The sequence below is a fragment of the Taeniopygia guttata genome, chromosome 2 (genome assembly GCF_048771995.1).
Source record: "Taeniopygia guttata chromosome 2, bTaeGut7.mat, whole genome shotgun sequence".
In the NCBI taxonomy this organism is placed as follows: domain Eukaryota; kingdom Metazoa; phylum Chordata; class Aves; order Passeriformes; family Estrildidae; genus Taeniopygia; species Taeniopygia guttata.
This window is the reverse complement of record NC_133026.1, coordinates 35,761,658-35,779,191: the sequence shown is the minus strand read 5'-3', so window position 1 is coordinate 35,779,191 and position 17,534 is coordinate 35,761,658. Positions and strand designations below refer to the sequence as shown.

At 36.7% G+C, this 17,534-nt stretch overlaps 1 protein-coding gene across 4 annotated transcripts in view; it reads right to left on the bottom strand.

Moving 5' to 3' along the window:
- PLCL2 (phospholipase C like 2) overlaps positions 1-17,534 on the bottom strand; it is a 99,938-nt gene that overhangs the window by 41,380 nt on the left and 41,024 nt on the right. For all 4 annotated transcript variants that reach the window (XR_012054567.1, XM_072925683.1, XM_002196611.7 and 1 more), the window contains exon 3: positions 1,993-4,479. Coding sequence is in view for 3 of the 4 variants with exons in the window: in XM_072925683.1 (XP_072781784.1) it covers positions 1,993-4,479 (2,487 nt within the window). In the remaining variant the exon portion in view is untranslated. The remainder of the gene's footprint in view (positions 1-1,992; positions 4,480-17,534) is intronic.

The following is a 17,534-nucleotide window of genomic DNA, read 5'->3' as shown; positions in this document are numbered from 1 at the left end:
ACAGAGAGGTTAATGGGGACCCAGGGATTGTATATATTCATTAATGACAGGCAGGACAGGACTAATATGTACTACTGCTGGAATTCCTGCCTTTGGACTTCCAGTTCTGTATCCAGAGACTATTCCTCATACTGTTAAGTAACTTAAACATGTAACATCACATCCAGTTCAATCACCCATATTATACTTTTATCAGTGATTAATATGCAAAAAGTTATGACATCAGCTTTTTTCATGGTAATATAGGAACAAAAGTCACAAAAAAGGCTATTCTTATACAGATTTAGAGAAACTATTAAGCTCGCTACTGCACATTTTCTTTTCTCCTCTTATTCCATCATAATATTAAAAAAAAAAATCAAACTAACCATCTTTGCCCTTTATAATCTGGCTTCTGAGGATATAATGGTCATAAAAACCATAACAATTTATAAGACAAAATTTCAGTAATACAGAAATTAGTAAATTTCACATTCCCTGGCATAAATTGATACTTATTTTAGTTGAGTGGTTTATTTGCTTTTATTAGTTGCAAAAACTTAGTTGCACAGTTTAAATGGTGCACATTATATAATCTGTTAGCAAAGTTAAGAAAAAGTAATCTTCCCTCATGTGCCTAAAATATCTTCTTGATAGCTTTTTTGAGATAATGATTAATTTAGTTGATAGGGCATCTTTCAAACTGACAGAACAAAATACATAAAATACATTTTAATATTTCATGTTCAAAGAAACCCCTCTGTAGAGTCTGTTTTCAATTATATCATTATACTGTGCATACTGCGGCATGCACATTCAAGAGTTTAATGTAGCTACACAAAATTCTGTTTTCACTGCTTCCTCAACTCAGTTCTTCCTTGAAAAATATCTTAAAATACAGTATTTTTCATAGCCTTCAGTAGGTTAACTACAGGTAAAGTTCATTGCACCCTCTAGTTTGAAACATTTATGAGTCAAAATTATCCCCCCTCTATCTTTTAAATTATCTTTTAAAAGAGCAAATTTATATACCAAGTGGAATGGGAGAGCTGCATGATGTACTAATGTCTTCTTTCATATAAAATTAGCTTTCAATTGTATTACTATTAGAATATTTTTAATATAAGATTATTAATTAAGGATATTTGTATACACTGATGTGCCTTTAAAATCCAGGATCAGGTCTCAGATGTTTCCTTTAATCTCTTTTACTTTAACAGTGTATAACACCAAGAGGATTTGTAAGTCAGTCCATTTGAAATGACAATTGTTAATTGTGTTGATCACTGCTAATATTCCATCAGAAGTTCATAATAGTTAAAAGTAACTATTTTACTCTCCAAGTAAGACATTTTTTGAATGGAGATCTCTTGACTCCCACAAAACAAAGCACCTCAGACTGCACTTTCTCCCTAAATTCAGTGTGTTTACTAACATGACATCTAAAGTAGGACAACTTCTTCTGGAAGATGCCTTCTGACACCTTAGTACTGATGCCATGTATTTCCAACATAACTAGGAAGAATCTTGGGAAAGCAAATGGATCGTTCTCAAAAATACTGCCTTCCATTTGGGACTAAATAAAAAACATAACTTTGGTGAAACTATGCTAAACATTCTTAGATGTACAAATAAAGTCTCTGACAAGCATTAAAGTCCCTTTTCTGTCTGTTCCATATTCTTCCCACGTGTTTACTTAATTTTTTAAAACTAAAATATCGCCATACTTTTAGTGTATTTCTAATATTCCTTCCAACAATATAGGATGAGGGTTGAGTTCTAACACTGGAGTCATACTTCCACTTCACATTCAACAAAATACACGTGTGCATTCAAGATTGCATCAGTAGACAGTTCACCTAAAAGGCTGCTCTGACATGATCCATTCTTAAAGCTGTTCAGAATTAGACTAAAATAATTCAACATACAAGACACTTAAAGAAGCAGGTATTCCATATGCATCATAATACAAAGGTACACATATGAACCAATAAATTGATTATAAAACTGTACCTGCATATTTTCTCTCAAATCCGTAGCATCCCGAATAGGTTGGAGGGCATTCTTGAATACTTCATCTATTGTTTTAATCCATAATGTTCTCATAGAAGCATATTCCCTTGATTTCTTGCCCTTCCTCACAGAGAGGCCCCTCTTATGAGGTTTCCCACCACCCCTTCGATTAGTAATGGCCACATGCACAAACAAGGAAGCATGAGCTAAACTTTCACCAGTCAATGACTGCAGAGGAACGTGCCGATACCCAGTCTGGAGACACTCAAAGGGAATAGTGTATTGCCCAATAAACTCGTCCCCAATGTAGTCATCATCCAGTACTACAAAACGCACCATAGCTAGCTCTGGTAAATTTATTTGAAATTCAAAGCTTTCATCAAAAATTGGATTATCCCCGTTCTGATGCATAGTTTTCGTCCTTTGCTCAGCACAGTCAGCAGGGATTCCATGTATTTCAACATAGACATAAGGATCCACAACATCACCTTTGGCACCTGATCCTTTGGGTTTAGGAAAGTTTTGCCCACTAATTATTTTAATATGAAGCAGCTGAGGAGAAACTCCAGGCACAGTGTCTTTTGTATTCGCGCTAAAGAAGGAAACTTCTTCTCTCATGATAGCAGGACGAAGGACGTAGCCACAGTTTCCATTTTGTCGAAACCAACCAATGTTGAGGTCCATCATTAAGCCAGGTGTCTGAAAGTTCATTGCTACTATTTGACAACCACATTTCCAAAAGTCCTGGGGATTCATATTACTAGAGTCAATCCTCATAGGACTGGGAAAAACTCTTGCGAGAAAACGTTTGTTATAATTTACAAAGTCTCCTGGGTTTTCGTTGGCATATTTGCTAGCAAGCACTTCGTTAAAAGAGCACACTTCCCAGTACTTCTGAAGCTGAAATGAAACTTGAAACTCTTTGAACTGAACTGATTTACATATGCTTACCAGCTCAGAGAGATCTTTGCAGAGCTGGAATCGTTTCCCTGTCATTGAGTTTTGCTGTTCTACCCCCTCTTTCGCCACTCTCTGTGACATTTCTGCTCCTTCATCTTCATCTGTAACATCTCCCTCTAGTCCAGAACAATTAGCAGAAAGTTTCTTTGCTTTAATTAGTATTTTCCCTTTAAGTGATTCCGGTGATGGTAGGTAAGACTCTTCAATATTTGGAGACTGTGTATGCAGTTTGTCCCCCAAAATTTTCTTCATGTGCTGTACCATCACTTTCTGCTGCTTAATAGAACAATGATTTTCTAAACACAAAATAAGAGGGTATTCTGAAGCAAAAAAGGCATACTTGTTAATAATGTCAATCACACTACGGAAGACAATTTGTGATGTCATTGTATGCCCTGTGTAAATCACGGGCTCATTATCTGGACCATCCCATACATCCAGTTCAACACTTCGACAACCCATTTTTAGAGCACGAATGTAACCCGTGATGTCAGAAGGCCCTCGAAACTGATCCTCTATCAAGTATGTATTATGAGACGAATTTATAAAATAATGAGATAAAGGTTGTTTCATATCTTGACAAACTTTTTTATGCTCTGGATCAAATATGTGGCAGTCTGGTGAAGTAAGGTAATTTGTAAACCCATCAATAGAAAGACAACCCTTTTCCTGGCCCTCTTTGGCGGGCTCATATTTCTGAATAATTTCAAGGCTTATTTCTTCTGTGACCTGTGCCATACCCTGCTCTGCTTCCAAAAACATCATGAGGTCCTTGGTATCTAGAAATTCTTTATTGCTTGAAAACTGAACTAACAGGAAATAGATTTCAGGTCTGGTACAAAGCTCATGAAAAACTTCAATAAATTCTTCTTTTGTTACTTCAGTACTAGCTTTTTCCCTGGATCTATGTAACTCCTTGAATTTTAATTCAATTTTATTAGTTTTTAAACCAGGGTTTAAATCTTTTATAAATTGTACAGCATTACATAGCGGTATATGTCCCAAATTATCTACATCTGATTCACTGAACATTTGTGATAGCCATGAAGTCCGCATGTTATCTTGAGTAGTTCCTAACATATCTAGAGTATGTTTTCCATAAGAAATCAGGTATCTTAAGCCAGTAACCCAAATATTTGCAACGTCTGCTGAGTTAGCAACCAGATCTAGTGACTCATAATTTTCTCCATATATAATTGAAAAAGCACAATCTTCTGATATCTGGTCATATATTCCATTGCTACGAAAGATATCCGTATTTTTTCCTGTTCTTACTTCTTTGATTGACTTGATATCAATCTTTGCTTTCTCAGAATCCTTTTTCGAAGGCTCCCATCGTAGAGACTGCATATCGGCATCCAAAAGGAAGTATCGGTGATACACCCTGGAGTTGGATCGAACCTTTTTGAGCTCGGAGCCTTCCACCATGGCGTTGATACAGTCGCTTGCACTGCTTATCTTTTTCTCTGTGGGCATGCTGCTGAACGACACAGTCTTCTTCCTTTCTCGCTTCTGTTTCGTACCATCCTGGTAAACAAGGAAGGAAGGAGAAAAAAATAATCTATCAGTGTGATTTTGCCCAACATTAAAATAGGTTTCAACTTAACACTGAAAGTTCATCAACCAGTTCAATAAAGTCTGTGTGATGACCAGTAAGATGGAAATTCTTACTGGCATCATCACAGTGAAAATACTAATAATGCCTTAATATTTGCTCTTGCTTCTATAAGTAATCTTCCAGAGTTTATTTTTAGTACTTTTGCTGGACACAAGATTTTTAAAAATTGATTTTGAATGCTAAAAAAATCAATAATGCTGTATTATTGCATACATGTATGCATTTTATTTTATGAGGTGTATCCTACTTAGAGAGAGACCAGGTTTTAAAGTCAAGGCAGTAGGAAGCAAGCTTTTCTCTGAGTCCTTATACAGCCTCCTACAGATACTTACCAAACTTGTCAGTACAGAATATAATGCTTTAAAACACCAGGGCCCTTGTGAACACCAGAGAAATATTAATTCTATTACTATTAATTATATTACTATCAATTATTAATTAACTACATAAAATCCATAGGACATGGCCCTAATCTAAGCACACAAGACATAGCAAGCACTTCTTTATGCAAAGCTCCCTTCACCAGAGCACCCACTCATGTTCTTCCTACAGACTGCCCACAGCACTCACACATCCTGCCCGTTCGCAAGAAAATACCCGCGACAGTTTAAAGAAGCTGCACTGAAACACAAGGAACTGGACTGGAGTAGAACTAGCTCTGCAAGTTCTGAGCTTCAGAAAATACAGCAGTGACTCAGAAGGGAACTTCTGAGACAGTTTAACTGTTTCCAAAGAATCTTCATGTCATTAGAAAGAACTTGAATAGAAAACCTGGTCAGGAAAGGAAGCAAAAGTGATTCACCATTGCTCTTAAAGCAATAAAATAACCCAGAGGTCTTACTTTCCTAGAGAAACTTGGGTATATATGAATATATAAGCATAAAAAAGGTGGGGAAAGGTAATTTAGCTAACTTTATTGTACCTATTTATATTAATTAAAACAAGTGCAAATAAATCAGCAACACATGACTAAAGTATAATCAGTTTCCTAAGAACTGAATTTAAGAAACTTGTGTGCTTTCACTATCTGCATTTTCTGTGACTGAAAAATGCTAGGATTTTTCTTCTAAAAGCAAGAAGGAGCTAACTAGGAGCTAACTTTTAGTCTGAAATAACACTTGCGTTAAAATATTCTTATATTAGATATCTTAACTAGAAGTATTCTTCTTATAAACCAGCACAGCACAAAAAATTAGTTTTCCAGCTTTATTTTTAAAAATTTATATTCTTTGAAACAGTTTTCCATTTGAAGTATGTTCCAGTGCAAATCAGCATCGCTTAAATGGTAGAAAGGAAAGTGACAGAATATTTTTAAAGATTGGTAGGCTGAACAGATGTTCAAATAAAAACCATCTATTAAAAAATGCATTTCCAGCTCAGTACACATGTGCTGTATGCTTAATTTCATTAAATTCAAAATGCAGAGTCATGTTTTTGTAATTTAATTTATAAGCATCTGAAAATGCTTTCACTGAAAAGTCTTTCACTGAAAACAATGATTAGTAAAGTGAGCAGCCTTAATATTTGATGTTCTGTATTTGAGAAAATTAATCAACCATACTATTCTTGCACCTTTAATGACAGCAGAATTTGCTTTGTTCAAGTTCTCAGGAGACCAGTAAAAGTGAATAACCCTGCAGAGGACTGTTTTAATTCCACCTGCAGATCAAACCCTGCAATGTATACTGCACAGGGTTGACTCTCAGAATCTCATTACATCTAGTTTAGGCATAAGGATTGTTTTCAAACAACAGCAAATTTCCTTAACTTAAAAAAAAAAAAAAAATTTAATGTGATTTTTGTTTACAGAGGTTTTTGTTCTATTTTGAGCCTAACTTTTTTGTCTACCTATTTATATCTCCTATTCTGAAAAAGTGGCAAAGGACAGTCCCACATAAATGAGCAATGACATTCAGGACTAGGAATTAAGCATTTTGAAACTCCTTAATGCTCCAGATTTCTCAGTCACAGACCTGGGGGAGGAATACTGTTGATTGAGAGATAGCTGATAGACAACTCCTGACACCAGAACCATCAAGACCTGGCAAGTATTACCTTACCTGACCATGATCAGAAGAAAGGTCTACACCTTTCTCTATGATCAGGACCGTATCCGATCCAAGCCACTGAACCACAAAGGAAAAGAAATATCTTCTATTCCTTGATGCCATCTGATGTAAACAAGCCCATCTCAAGGCAGTTCCATTGCCAGTTCTGGTTACTTGGAGCTCACGCATGTGGATCAGAGGAGCCATTCAATATATCACCTGAAAAATTATCTTGCCTGCCTGCCAGATAAATTCACAGCCAGTTCAGCAGTACTCTTCACTTTTTCAGTGTAAAGGAGTCTAGCCACTCAGATTATTTATATAAAGCCACCATCACTGTGTGAATTACTGTGAAAACATTCCGAGCTCCAGAACACCCTTCATAAATTTTTGTTTCTCCAGAGATCAATAATCCCGAACTATCAGATTGCCTGTGCCAAGACCCCACCCTGACTGAGACATGGAAGTCATGATCAATCTCTGTGTGATCAGAGTAACTTCAAGGATATTTTATCAAAGACACTGTTGAGAAGAGTTCACCTGTCTAAATTACCCACCTGTCTGAAAAAAACACAGAAAAGAAACTCTCACTCTACAAGCTGAGAACACAATTGCATAGAGCATGCACAAACTGTCTGAAATCACTTGTGAGCCTTGGCAATATAGTCTGGCATAGAGGAGACAGATTTATTCTGCTCTAAGATGTGGAGGATTTCACCTCAAAAGTGAGGTGGCATTCATGAACTGGGTAAAGTCTCTCATGGCCTTAGATCTACCTTGAATCAAAAAGAATAGCACAGCAGAAAACTGCATGTATCTGAACAAACCCAGGAGTGTTTTCTTGGCATTCATAAGACTTACAGGGTTCTTGCTGTTCAACATGCTCAAAGTGACACTGACTCTACAGCACAGATGCATCATTCAGTCCAAGTCAGCAGCTACAACTTTTGTGCTGAAACAACTTCCAGTCATTCTAGGATCTCTCACACAATGAAGAACCATGTCTATCTACAGTTTATAGCATGTCCTGTCATTATTACAGGATTTCCCCATAAGACTTGTCCGTGCTTCATAAAACTTAATCACTGAAACCAGAACAACCACCTCATCAACACATTTCCTGATGCTATTTGTGCCCCAGCCAAGGTCACCTGCAAGACGTTTTGAGGAATAGACAAGACCACAGATAAAACTGTTTTGAAACATTGCTCCTAACCACTACAAGCAACCACACAAAGTTTATCCAGGAGTTCCTAGTGACAGAAAGCAAAGCATCTAGCAGTTTAAAAAACAGAAATAATCCCAGCTGTCACCTGTGGCACTTAAGAGACAGAGACAGCTGGAGAAAATGCATCAAAAGCACAAGGAGGGAAGAATAAATCCATGATAACATTTTTTTATTCCTCTCAAGGTACCAACAAAACATAGCTGTGTGACTAAGACAGTACTATCTACAAAACAGAATTCTGGAGACAACAAAGAATCTTGAATCAGACATTGAGAGAGAGATGCACATCATTCCTTAACTGCAATGCTTTTAATTTATGCAACTTTATGATAAAATTACTAAAAGGCAATAACCACTGCTATTGATAGGGGCAGAGTTCAAACAGAGTTCAGACAGATAATGTAACAGATCAGGATGATAGAGGAAATGATGAGTAGTATGGTTTGTAAAGATCTCCCAGAGGAAAGGAAAAAGAGAAAGAATTTTATGACATGTAAATGCCAAAAAAATCATGCCCCAGAAGCAGTACTTAAAAAATATTTAAACACCGAGTTGCCAAGATGTTTAGGTACCACTTGGTCCAGTGAAATTAAGAACACAACCCAAGGCAGGGGCTTGCCACCCCCCTCAAAGTGGCAAGTGTGGGGCTGCAGCCAGAGCACAGTGCAGGACATTCCTTCCACCTGCCAATACAGAATGCTCCTCACACCGGCCCATGCAAACTTCGGAGATGGGTGCCTGTGATCCTGCCTCTCTCCATGACTAAAGACACCTTCTCTTTTCAGAACAGAGGACTTCAAACAGAAAAGACAATGGTAATAAGAGGAAGTGAAACAATGAAAGATTTTGAGCACTCGCCTAGGAAGTGAAAGTCCCTGATGTCGCAAAACAAACTTTTCACTTGGTGACCCTGAATGCAAAATTCAGTCCACGTAGCAAGGACCTGAACACTGAATTTTTTTTCGCTCAATATGCACCTCCCCAGGCGACAGGTCCTGCTGCTGCTTGATTATGGTCTAACCATAAAGATGCATTTTTATATACCAGAAGTTCACCAAAGCATGGAAAGCCCGTGCTCATCTTGAGAGCATGTGGCTGAGGGGACAGAGCCCAGCCACTCCACGAGTAGCTGAGTGCTCCACCAGCCAAGCAATTACACAAGAAACAAGAACACAAAACAAGAACACAAAACACACCCCCTGAAGTGCAGTGCCTCACTGCAGGATTTTTGATTGCCAAGGGCTGAGCTTTGACAATCTCTGATAAAACTCACACACATTGAGGCAATGATGGTACACTGCCTGTAGGAGCTACAGTCTCAAGAATGCCTACTTAGTTCATCCCAAACAGGCTTAGAAACAAGATAAATGTGAACCATTCAGCCTAGAAAGGTCTGCCTAGAGATGTAGTAATAAGACTGCAATCATGTACAGCATCTCAAGAGTTTTCAATTTTTATTTTTTTTTTCATATAAGGCCAGGGGTGTGCCAGCACTCTGAGCAATTACAGGTAAGCAGGTGAGAAGAAAGGCCAGACCTAAGTTTGGTAATTTTAATTTTTATCAAATTACACCATTATTTCATAAAATACAGCATGAAAGCTATTTTTGATGCAATTTAATGTACCTCTGTAGCCACCACTTTCAGTAAAATTCAATACTTTATGATGGGAACAGGCAGCCTGATGATCTACATAATGAACACAGAGTGCACTACTCTTCTGACACTATGCAACCCATGGATGACTTTTTTTTTTATAGTAGATGTGATACTCACGTAGCCAATTTGAGTACAAGAACTGCCTGTTTTCATCAAATACAATTCAGCAGTAATTCCAAAATCACCTAGCTTGAAGACATGATGTATAACAAGCCTATTTCAGGAAGTGGTAAGTTAAAAAAATACAATTGGTACTTTGTTTATTTAATTAAGATTCTTAAGCATTTTTCTTCAAAACAAAAACCTTGAAATTTATAGATTTTCCTGATACTTAAGGAAGTATATCTATACATAATTAAGTCTACTACTCAAAGAGAAAAAAGCACATCTTTAAATTAGTTCATTAAAATAGTAATTTTCTTAATACATTTTGTTAAAAGTATTATATTAGTAACTTATTCTTTTCCAAGGTTTTACTTGTGATTTTAGAGATATAAATGCTAGTGTACATGAGCAAATGAGCTACAAAAGCAATGTCAATATCATATCATCTTTATAAATATTTTTAGCACAAAATATTTAGGGTTTTCTTTGAAACAAACACCTGTAACTGAAACAGCAATGATGAACAGGACAACTTGTTTTTACCAACATGTACCAAAAAAAAAATCATATTATATATAGTTTACCGATGCACAGCTGCCAACTCATTCTGCAACACAGAATGCAGCATTATAAAAGAAGCTAAGCAAGTTTTTGTGTAAAAGAGGCAATAGGAAAAAAGGAAGGAAAATATCCAGTAACTAAATTTAGCACTGACTTCAGAAGCTACACGCAGTTCAAGGCAGAGTGAGACTCTTCCTTGGAAGAGTGCAGGGGAAAAGGGAGAAAAGAGCTGGGAGGAGGAAGGAGAGAGGTGGTGGTGCAGAAAAGGCACTTCACCACCAGGAGCCACGTCACCAAAGGCAGGAGCTTTACCATCAGGAGCTCTACATCCTTGCCTTTGATGCACCCTCTCTTAGCCTAATTCTCCTGGAATCAACAACTCAGCAGAAGAATCTGCTGAAAGCCACCACTCAGCCCCTCTCCTCCAGTCAAGCATCCTCTCTTCCCAGTCAGCACCTTTCCATTTGCCACTACTGGAGATTCTCACTAACCCAGTGACCCGCACTCAGGAAAAGGCATGTCCTTTTTAATGCTGTGCCAGCTGCCCAAAGCTTCCAGAGTATGGGGAAACCAGAACAAGGAAAAACTCTCCAAGTAATCAGCAGCTCCGCTGACAGGATCCCAAACACTTCAGAACTGGCACGTGTTAAATCAGACTGTGTCCAAGAGATTGAGCAGCCGCTGTTTAACTGCACACAGCTCCGAGCAGTTGTGTGCACAACAAAGCAGAGTCCTCCACTGGAACAACAGCTATCTGAGGAGAGACAAAACACCAGCTATTTGGAAAACACAAGGCCTCCCACTTGTTGTGAATCACTATATTTGTGATCAGCATTTAAATATTTCCCCAAAAACTGGTACTCCTGATGTATCTGTTGTTTGCAGAAATCTTTGAAGAGGAACATATTTTTCCAATGTGTGGCAGGTTGACCCCAGCCAGACACAGTTACACCGTGTTATAAATAACAATGAGGAGGAACAAAACTGTGATTAGTTGAAGTAACAATATCGGGTTGATTTTTTGTTGTTTTTTGTTTGGTTGGAGCTTTTTTGTTTTGTTTTGGTTTTGGCTTTGTGGTTTTTTTTAGTAAAGGAATTCTGTGATTAAAGGAATAAGGATGCAGGTGCTCCATATTCAATACAAAAATTACCTATATTATTTCATATGAGCAAACTTCATGGTTCATGACACAGTTAAACCAATTCTCTCTTCAGCCCCTCTTCAAAATATTAATTTTCTGTCCTGACTCTTCCCCCTCCTGCATCTCCCTTCTCCCCAGTTCAACTCCTCAGGCCCTCATTAGCTGCCTAACACACAGTAAGTTAATTTACTTCACTACCTCAGGAAACAAAAAATCTATTTTCTTCCAAATTAGTTTTCCGCAATTTTAGTGAGCCGAAACAATTTTCCATGTGACCAGCTAAGTATCAGAGCTGGTTCAAATTAACCACTAGAAGCAAGGAACCAATCAAAAATGGGAGGAAAGAACTCACTTTTATCAAGAAATTAATTCAATTAAAATCAATGTAGCTGAAACTCTTCAGTTGAAATCCGATCCTACGTGAACTGACAGCAGAGTTTTATGTCATTAGGTTCTATGGTGGACTCAATAATCTTGAAGGTCTTTTCCAACATAATTCTATTAGGGAAAACAAAATCTCTCATCTTGGTCCACCTCACAGAGTACAGCAACAATTTCAAAAATACATAAAACATAAAGGCAAGCTATAAGAAAGAACTGCCAACATCATAAAATGACAGAATTGAGGTTCTCAGGCTCTTGGACTCATTTTGTTCTGCCTCATTTCAAGAAAATAGGACACCAGAAAGTTTATGATTCAATGACATGAAAGAGATGACTTTCACACCACCTATTAGAAACAGCAGAGAAAAACAGTAGCCTGTGTTGGCCTTGCTGCTGTTACAGCAGCAATTTAACTCAAAAGACTGTGACGAGCCAGGAAATAACAGCATATGGTTTTGCAAATATAGTCTAAAGGCTTTCTTTGCAAATCTTCCTACAAAAGAGCTTATTTAGTCATTTGATCAGTTTACCAAGAGTAAAGAAACCATCTTTTAATAATTTTATGTTGCTGTGTTGAGTATCTTCAGGTTTTTCATTATTCAAGTGCTCTCACAGGATGTCACAGGGAGCTTTCTCTGTGCTCCACGGCACAGATACAGTTTCACAGAATATTCTGGGTTTGAAGGGACCCACAAGGATCATCAAGTCCAAGGCAGACATTTCTTCCACAAATATGCCAAAGACATCCACGGGCATGATGCTGTTGCTCCCTTCTCACTCGACTCTAACACAAATCCATTCCATATTCTTTTGAAGAGAAAGTAAACAATCTGATATTGGCCTACTCTGCTGAAAATAAAGGACTTGGAGCTACTTTTACTATGTTTGACTTTGACCTAAATTTTAAAAAGTCTATGGCAACTAAGACTTCCACATTCTGCAGTTCCATTATGCCATTTATGTTGGCATTCTAGCAGCAATTACTAGGATATACTATTCTAAGATTCTGTCATTTTATAACAATTTTATAATTTAATTATATTATACTATGTATGGCATTATAATTCTACAACACATTAATATATTATATATACAATATTATGTCTGAACATTAAAACACAGTAGCAAAACAAAAAATCAAACACTATTGAGGCATTCTTTCTTGTATGAGTTCACCTGCATATTTATGAAATTAAAATGAAGGGTCATTTGGTTTCAGAGGTTAATTTCCAATACAGATTAGCAGGGGAAAGTGGAAAAAAAGTCTGATCTGAAAAGGAAATAAATAAGAAGCATTTAAGGAAACTCCCCAGATTGCTGTGAGTACTGAAAGAGCCAAGGCCTGAGCTGAGCTTGGCATGAATGTCTCAGTTCTCAGTGTCACTGAATCGGTTACAGTTCAGCCTTCTTGGGAGCATTTCCAACGGAGCAAAAGAGGTATCCCATCTTCACAAACTCAAAAAAAGCAGAACATGCATATTTCAGATCCAAATAACCAACATCTTAACAAAATCCATATAAACTGCAATAATTATTTATGAAAAACTGCCGTTACTAAGTCCTTAGCCTTAAACTGAGGAAACTACACTGACAGAAAGCTGTTAAAAATTGATTGATGGCATGAAGAGTTTTAACCCTAGGTAAGTAGAGAGTTTTTTTACGTTTCTAATTTCTCACATACTAAGAAATTATAGCTAAACTATGATAAACAGGTAATCTTAACTACTACAGAGAAACTTACATTTATTATAACCATTTATTTTTTCTGCCATCAGTTATCATGAAAAGTAATGGAAGGTACAGATGCTTTTAGCTGGAATAATAACTGAAGATGTCAAAGCTGATGCTGCATGTAAAGGTACTAAAGGATTTGAAACTGGCTCAACAAAAAGATTCAACAGGTTGCAGCACAGCTCAGGAGGAAAGAAGGCTCTGAGTTTTCCCAGTTATCCCCAATACCAGCAAGATGCTCTTTCTGCACACATGCACACCTATTTAAACACTGAGCATTTTTATTTTCAGGTCTTCGATAACATTTTATGTACCCAAACATTATAGCTAAGATACATTCAGGGCATTCTAATCAAGACATATCTACAAGATTTAATATGCAGCACTCAGTATCAGATCCCCTTCAAGAATTCCTAGCTGCATTTTAGTTCAACTGGTACTGGAAAAATGGCATTTTTCCATTTCTTGTTTCAGTAATAAACAGCAATTTGACCAAATTGGTAAAATATGTAGCACAGCTGTCAGCCTTTAAAGCAAAAGTACAGCATGTGGGTGACTCTGAAATATAACAGAGTAACTATGTTTAAGATTTCTGTAATTTCAGATGCAGGCTCTGCAGAAAGCTGCTTCACCTCTCCCTCTGCTGCTGTCCTTCAGTGTTATAGGGGAAGAGAAGCCAACAGCATCACCAGCAAGAGGTGAGACTGAGCACTGGCTCAAGACTCCCAACCCTTTTCCACTCTTGGGAAAGCCTTCTCAGCAGCTTTTCCAGAGTTTCCCACAGACATAAAGTGCTGGCTTTGGTTTACTTGTCTTTTTTTACCAACTTTCCTGCATTGCAGGCCGAGACTCTATCCTACCGGATTCAAAACAAACCAGAACAAACTACCTGACAAAAACAAGCTTCTAGAGTGTGCATTTAGGATGTCACTACAGATATGTACTCCATGAAATTACATAAATTTAAATACTAAAAAAAACCCTATAATATAGAAAACAATGCCTTATTTCATGCAGACAAGTTTCTTATTTTCATGCTGCATACACAGACAACAAATGAAAATAATGTGTTTGTTATGATTGACAAATTTAGTCAGAAAGCAGAAAAATACATTGTCTCTCTCCTTTACGGTAAGAGGAAGTCTAGATGATATTCCCTTAACTGTCAGCATCTCTTGCTGACAAAAAAATACAGCAGATTGACCACAAATGTGCTATCTGATTTACAGGAATGGCTTTTTCACACATCCTTACAGGTCAATATTATGACTAAATCATGCATTTTTACTTTCCCTGATGTGGCAAAATGTTCACTTCCACCTGTGCTGTCAATTTGTGTATTTTGTCCAAATTTCAAACCAAATGTCATCTGTTCTCTTTGAAAGCTCTTGGTGTTTTTGTGTCCTTTCCTGTTGCTGAGTGTTTTCCAGGGAACAATAGGAAGTAAAACTATCATATATAGGTTATTTATTCCAAGTCAGACATTCAGGATATAGAGGAATAAAATGTAAAATTTTTTTCATTGTAAAAACTATCATTACCACTCCCCTTCAGCTTTCAATTCATCAACTGATTTTCTTCACTCTAGTAACTGATGAATGGTGTCTTCAAATTTGCTTCTGGACTAATTTTAATTGGATTAGCAAATATCACAAAATAAAATTAAAGAAAGAAATGGAACTTCACAGACTGAGTTGTTCTCCTTGTGTGGTTTGAGTTAAGTTCCTTTTTGTCAATTAGGAGAGTGACTATAACCAATATTAACTCTTCAACACTACAAAGAGTTCATGTAAATAATTCAGTATTAAATTAAATACAAAAGTTGGAACTTTTAGAAACTTATAGCTTGCTAAACAAATATTGTCTTGCAAATTGTTGGGTTGCTACTTCAGCCTTATTACTTAGGTGGCAATGATAATTAAACAGTGATAGCTAGCTGTTGATTTTTATGGACAATTCTCATGATATAGATACAAAACATTTACTAGGTTATCACACGGGCAGACAAGACATGAGTACCCAAGTACCTTTTCTAACCATATAAGGCTGTTTCTTGTTTTCCTTGTTGATTTTCAGGTGTATGAAATTTAGAGTTGTCAAAAAATTACAGGAAATTCTCATGCTGAATGCTACATCAATGCCCTTCTCCCCCCCCTAACTCAGGGGGGGAGAACTTTAATTATTCATAACAGTTACAGGCACTTAGGAAAGAACAGTGAACTATAAATATTTAATATGAGATGCCTGTAACAGAAAGACTACAAAAATCAAATAAAGTATTTGTTTATCCTAAGCAAAATAAAAAGCAAGGCAGGCGATCTTTATATTTATATAAATGTTCATAGCTTTGACAAATCAAACCTAATAAGTTGTCAGCATGTTTTACCAAATAATTACAACAAAAAAAATAAAAACTGGCAGGTATACCAGTTTTCTTCAGACTTTTGGTATTTTAAAGGGATCTATTTTGATTGCTTGCTACAAGTCTCCTTGTGAGGAATGCTGAAGAAGTATCACTACAGGACATTACAGTTCCAAGATATTAAAGGATGCAAGAGTCAAGAGCAAATACACTGAAGACAATTTTTAAATTCTCATCTACAACAGCAGCATCTTAGCAAGTAGCTGCTGAGAAATTCTCTATATAAAATACAATTACAGCACTTGGGGTGGTAAAAGAGTATGAAAGAACTTAAAAATATTGTCAAATACAGTTTATAACCCTTCTAGTTGTGAAGGAAGGCTAAGGATACGGTGCGCACTCAAACTTCATTATAACATGGCAGGCAAAAAAATGCCAACTTTTAATTTTCAGAACTCGCTGTATTTAATACTTGGTACAGGCAATAATGCAAATATGTTAGTACCATAATTGTCTTCTGTGAAGGAAAAAATATTACTAGGAAAACAACCTGTTTTAAACCACTAAGTAATACAAGGGAAATATCATTAATCTTTCATTACTATGTTCACATACCACATCTCAGTACCCTGTATGCAGCTTTCTAAATTCCTTACATATAACAAATACTCAAACAGTCACAGTGTACAGCATAAAAATTAATCCCCATGATATCCAAAACTAAACCAATCATAGAAGCAAAACAATGACCTCATCTATTTTCTTCAAATTTAATTACTTTCTGCTCACTCTGAAAACAAAGGCCTCCACTGATTCTATTCACAGCTATCCCTGTCCTCTGAAATCAGCTCAGGGTCCCACCATGAAGACTCCCCTGCCTAAATCAACATGAAAAAATGTGCATGCCTGGGGTAGACAAGAAAAGGTTGAAGAAGGAAAGTTTAGATAATCCTTAGAAACTATAGAAATTTTCCTTATCTCAACATTATAGCCACCCACTGTGAAAACTCACAGTGATTAAATGATTAAGGAGAGAAGTTTTATTCTTGTTTGATGCAACAGAGAGACAGAAACTAGAACTGTTCTCTTACAGTCAACACCCTCACTCTCCAAGCTTCCAACATCTCTTTTGTTGTAACTACTGGCTATACAACACTTTCCAAACATATTATTTTAATAGTTCATATTTTATTTCTTAAACATTCATCTTCAACATGGAAACCTTTGTGAAAAAAAAATGTTTTCTTTTCTAAAACTGTTAGTCAGAACTGAAAATGTGTCACAGGAGCCACTTGTGCACCTAAAGCATGCTGATAGTTTAATGCAGATGTGGTGGCGAGTATATTTAGATTGTACTTGAAAGTTTGTCTGTACAGTGAACAGTAATGTAAAGAAAATCGTAGCTGTAAATGTCACCAGTGTACCAGGAAAAGCACTAGAATGGACACAGTTATATCTGCAAATGTGTCTTTTGGTTACCTGCCTTACTCCTCCCAGTAGTTGAATTATGCCAAGAAAAAAAGCCTGCTGTTAGAATTTGTGTGGTCCCTAAAAATGGAGCCAGCCCTCGTGTCACCTACACCTATAAATCTAGTCAAAAGCAGACAAGCCTTTGGTATTACTACTTACTCTTGAACCCTGAAAATAAAGGCAAGTATTCAAATGCCATAATGAAATCTGAAGGAACAACATTTTATATATTTAAGAACCTTCAGAATAGTTTAACTGATATAAAGACTAAAACA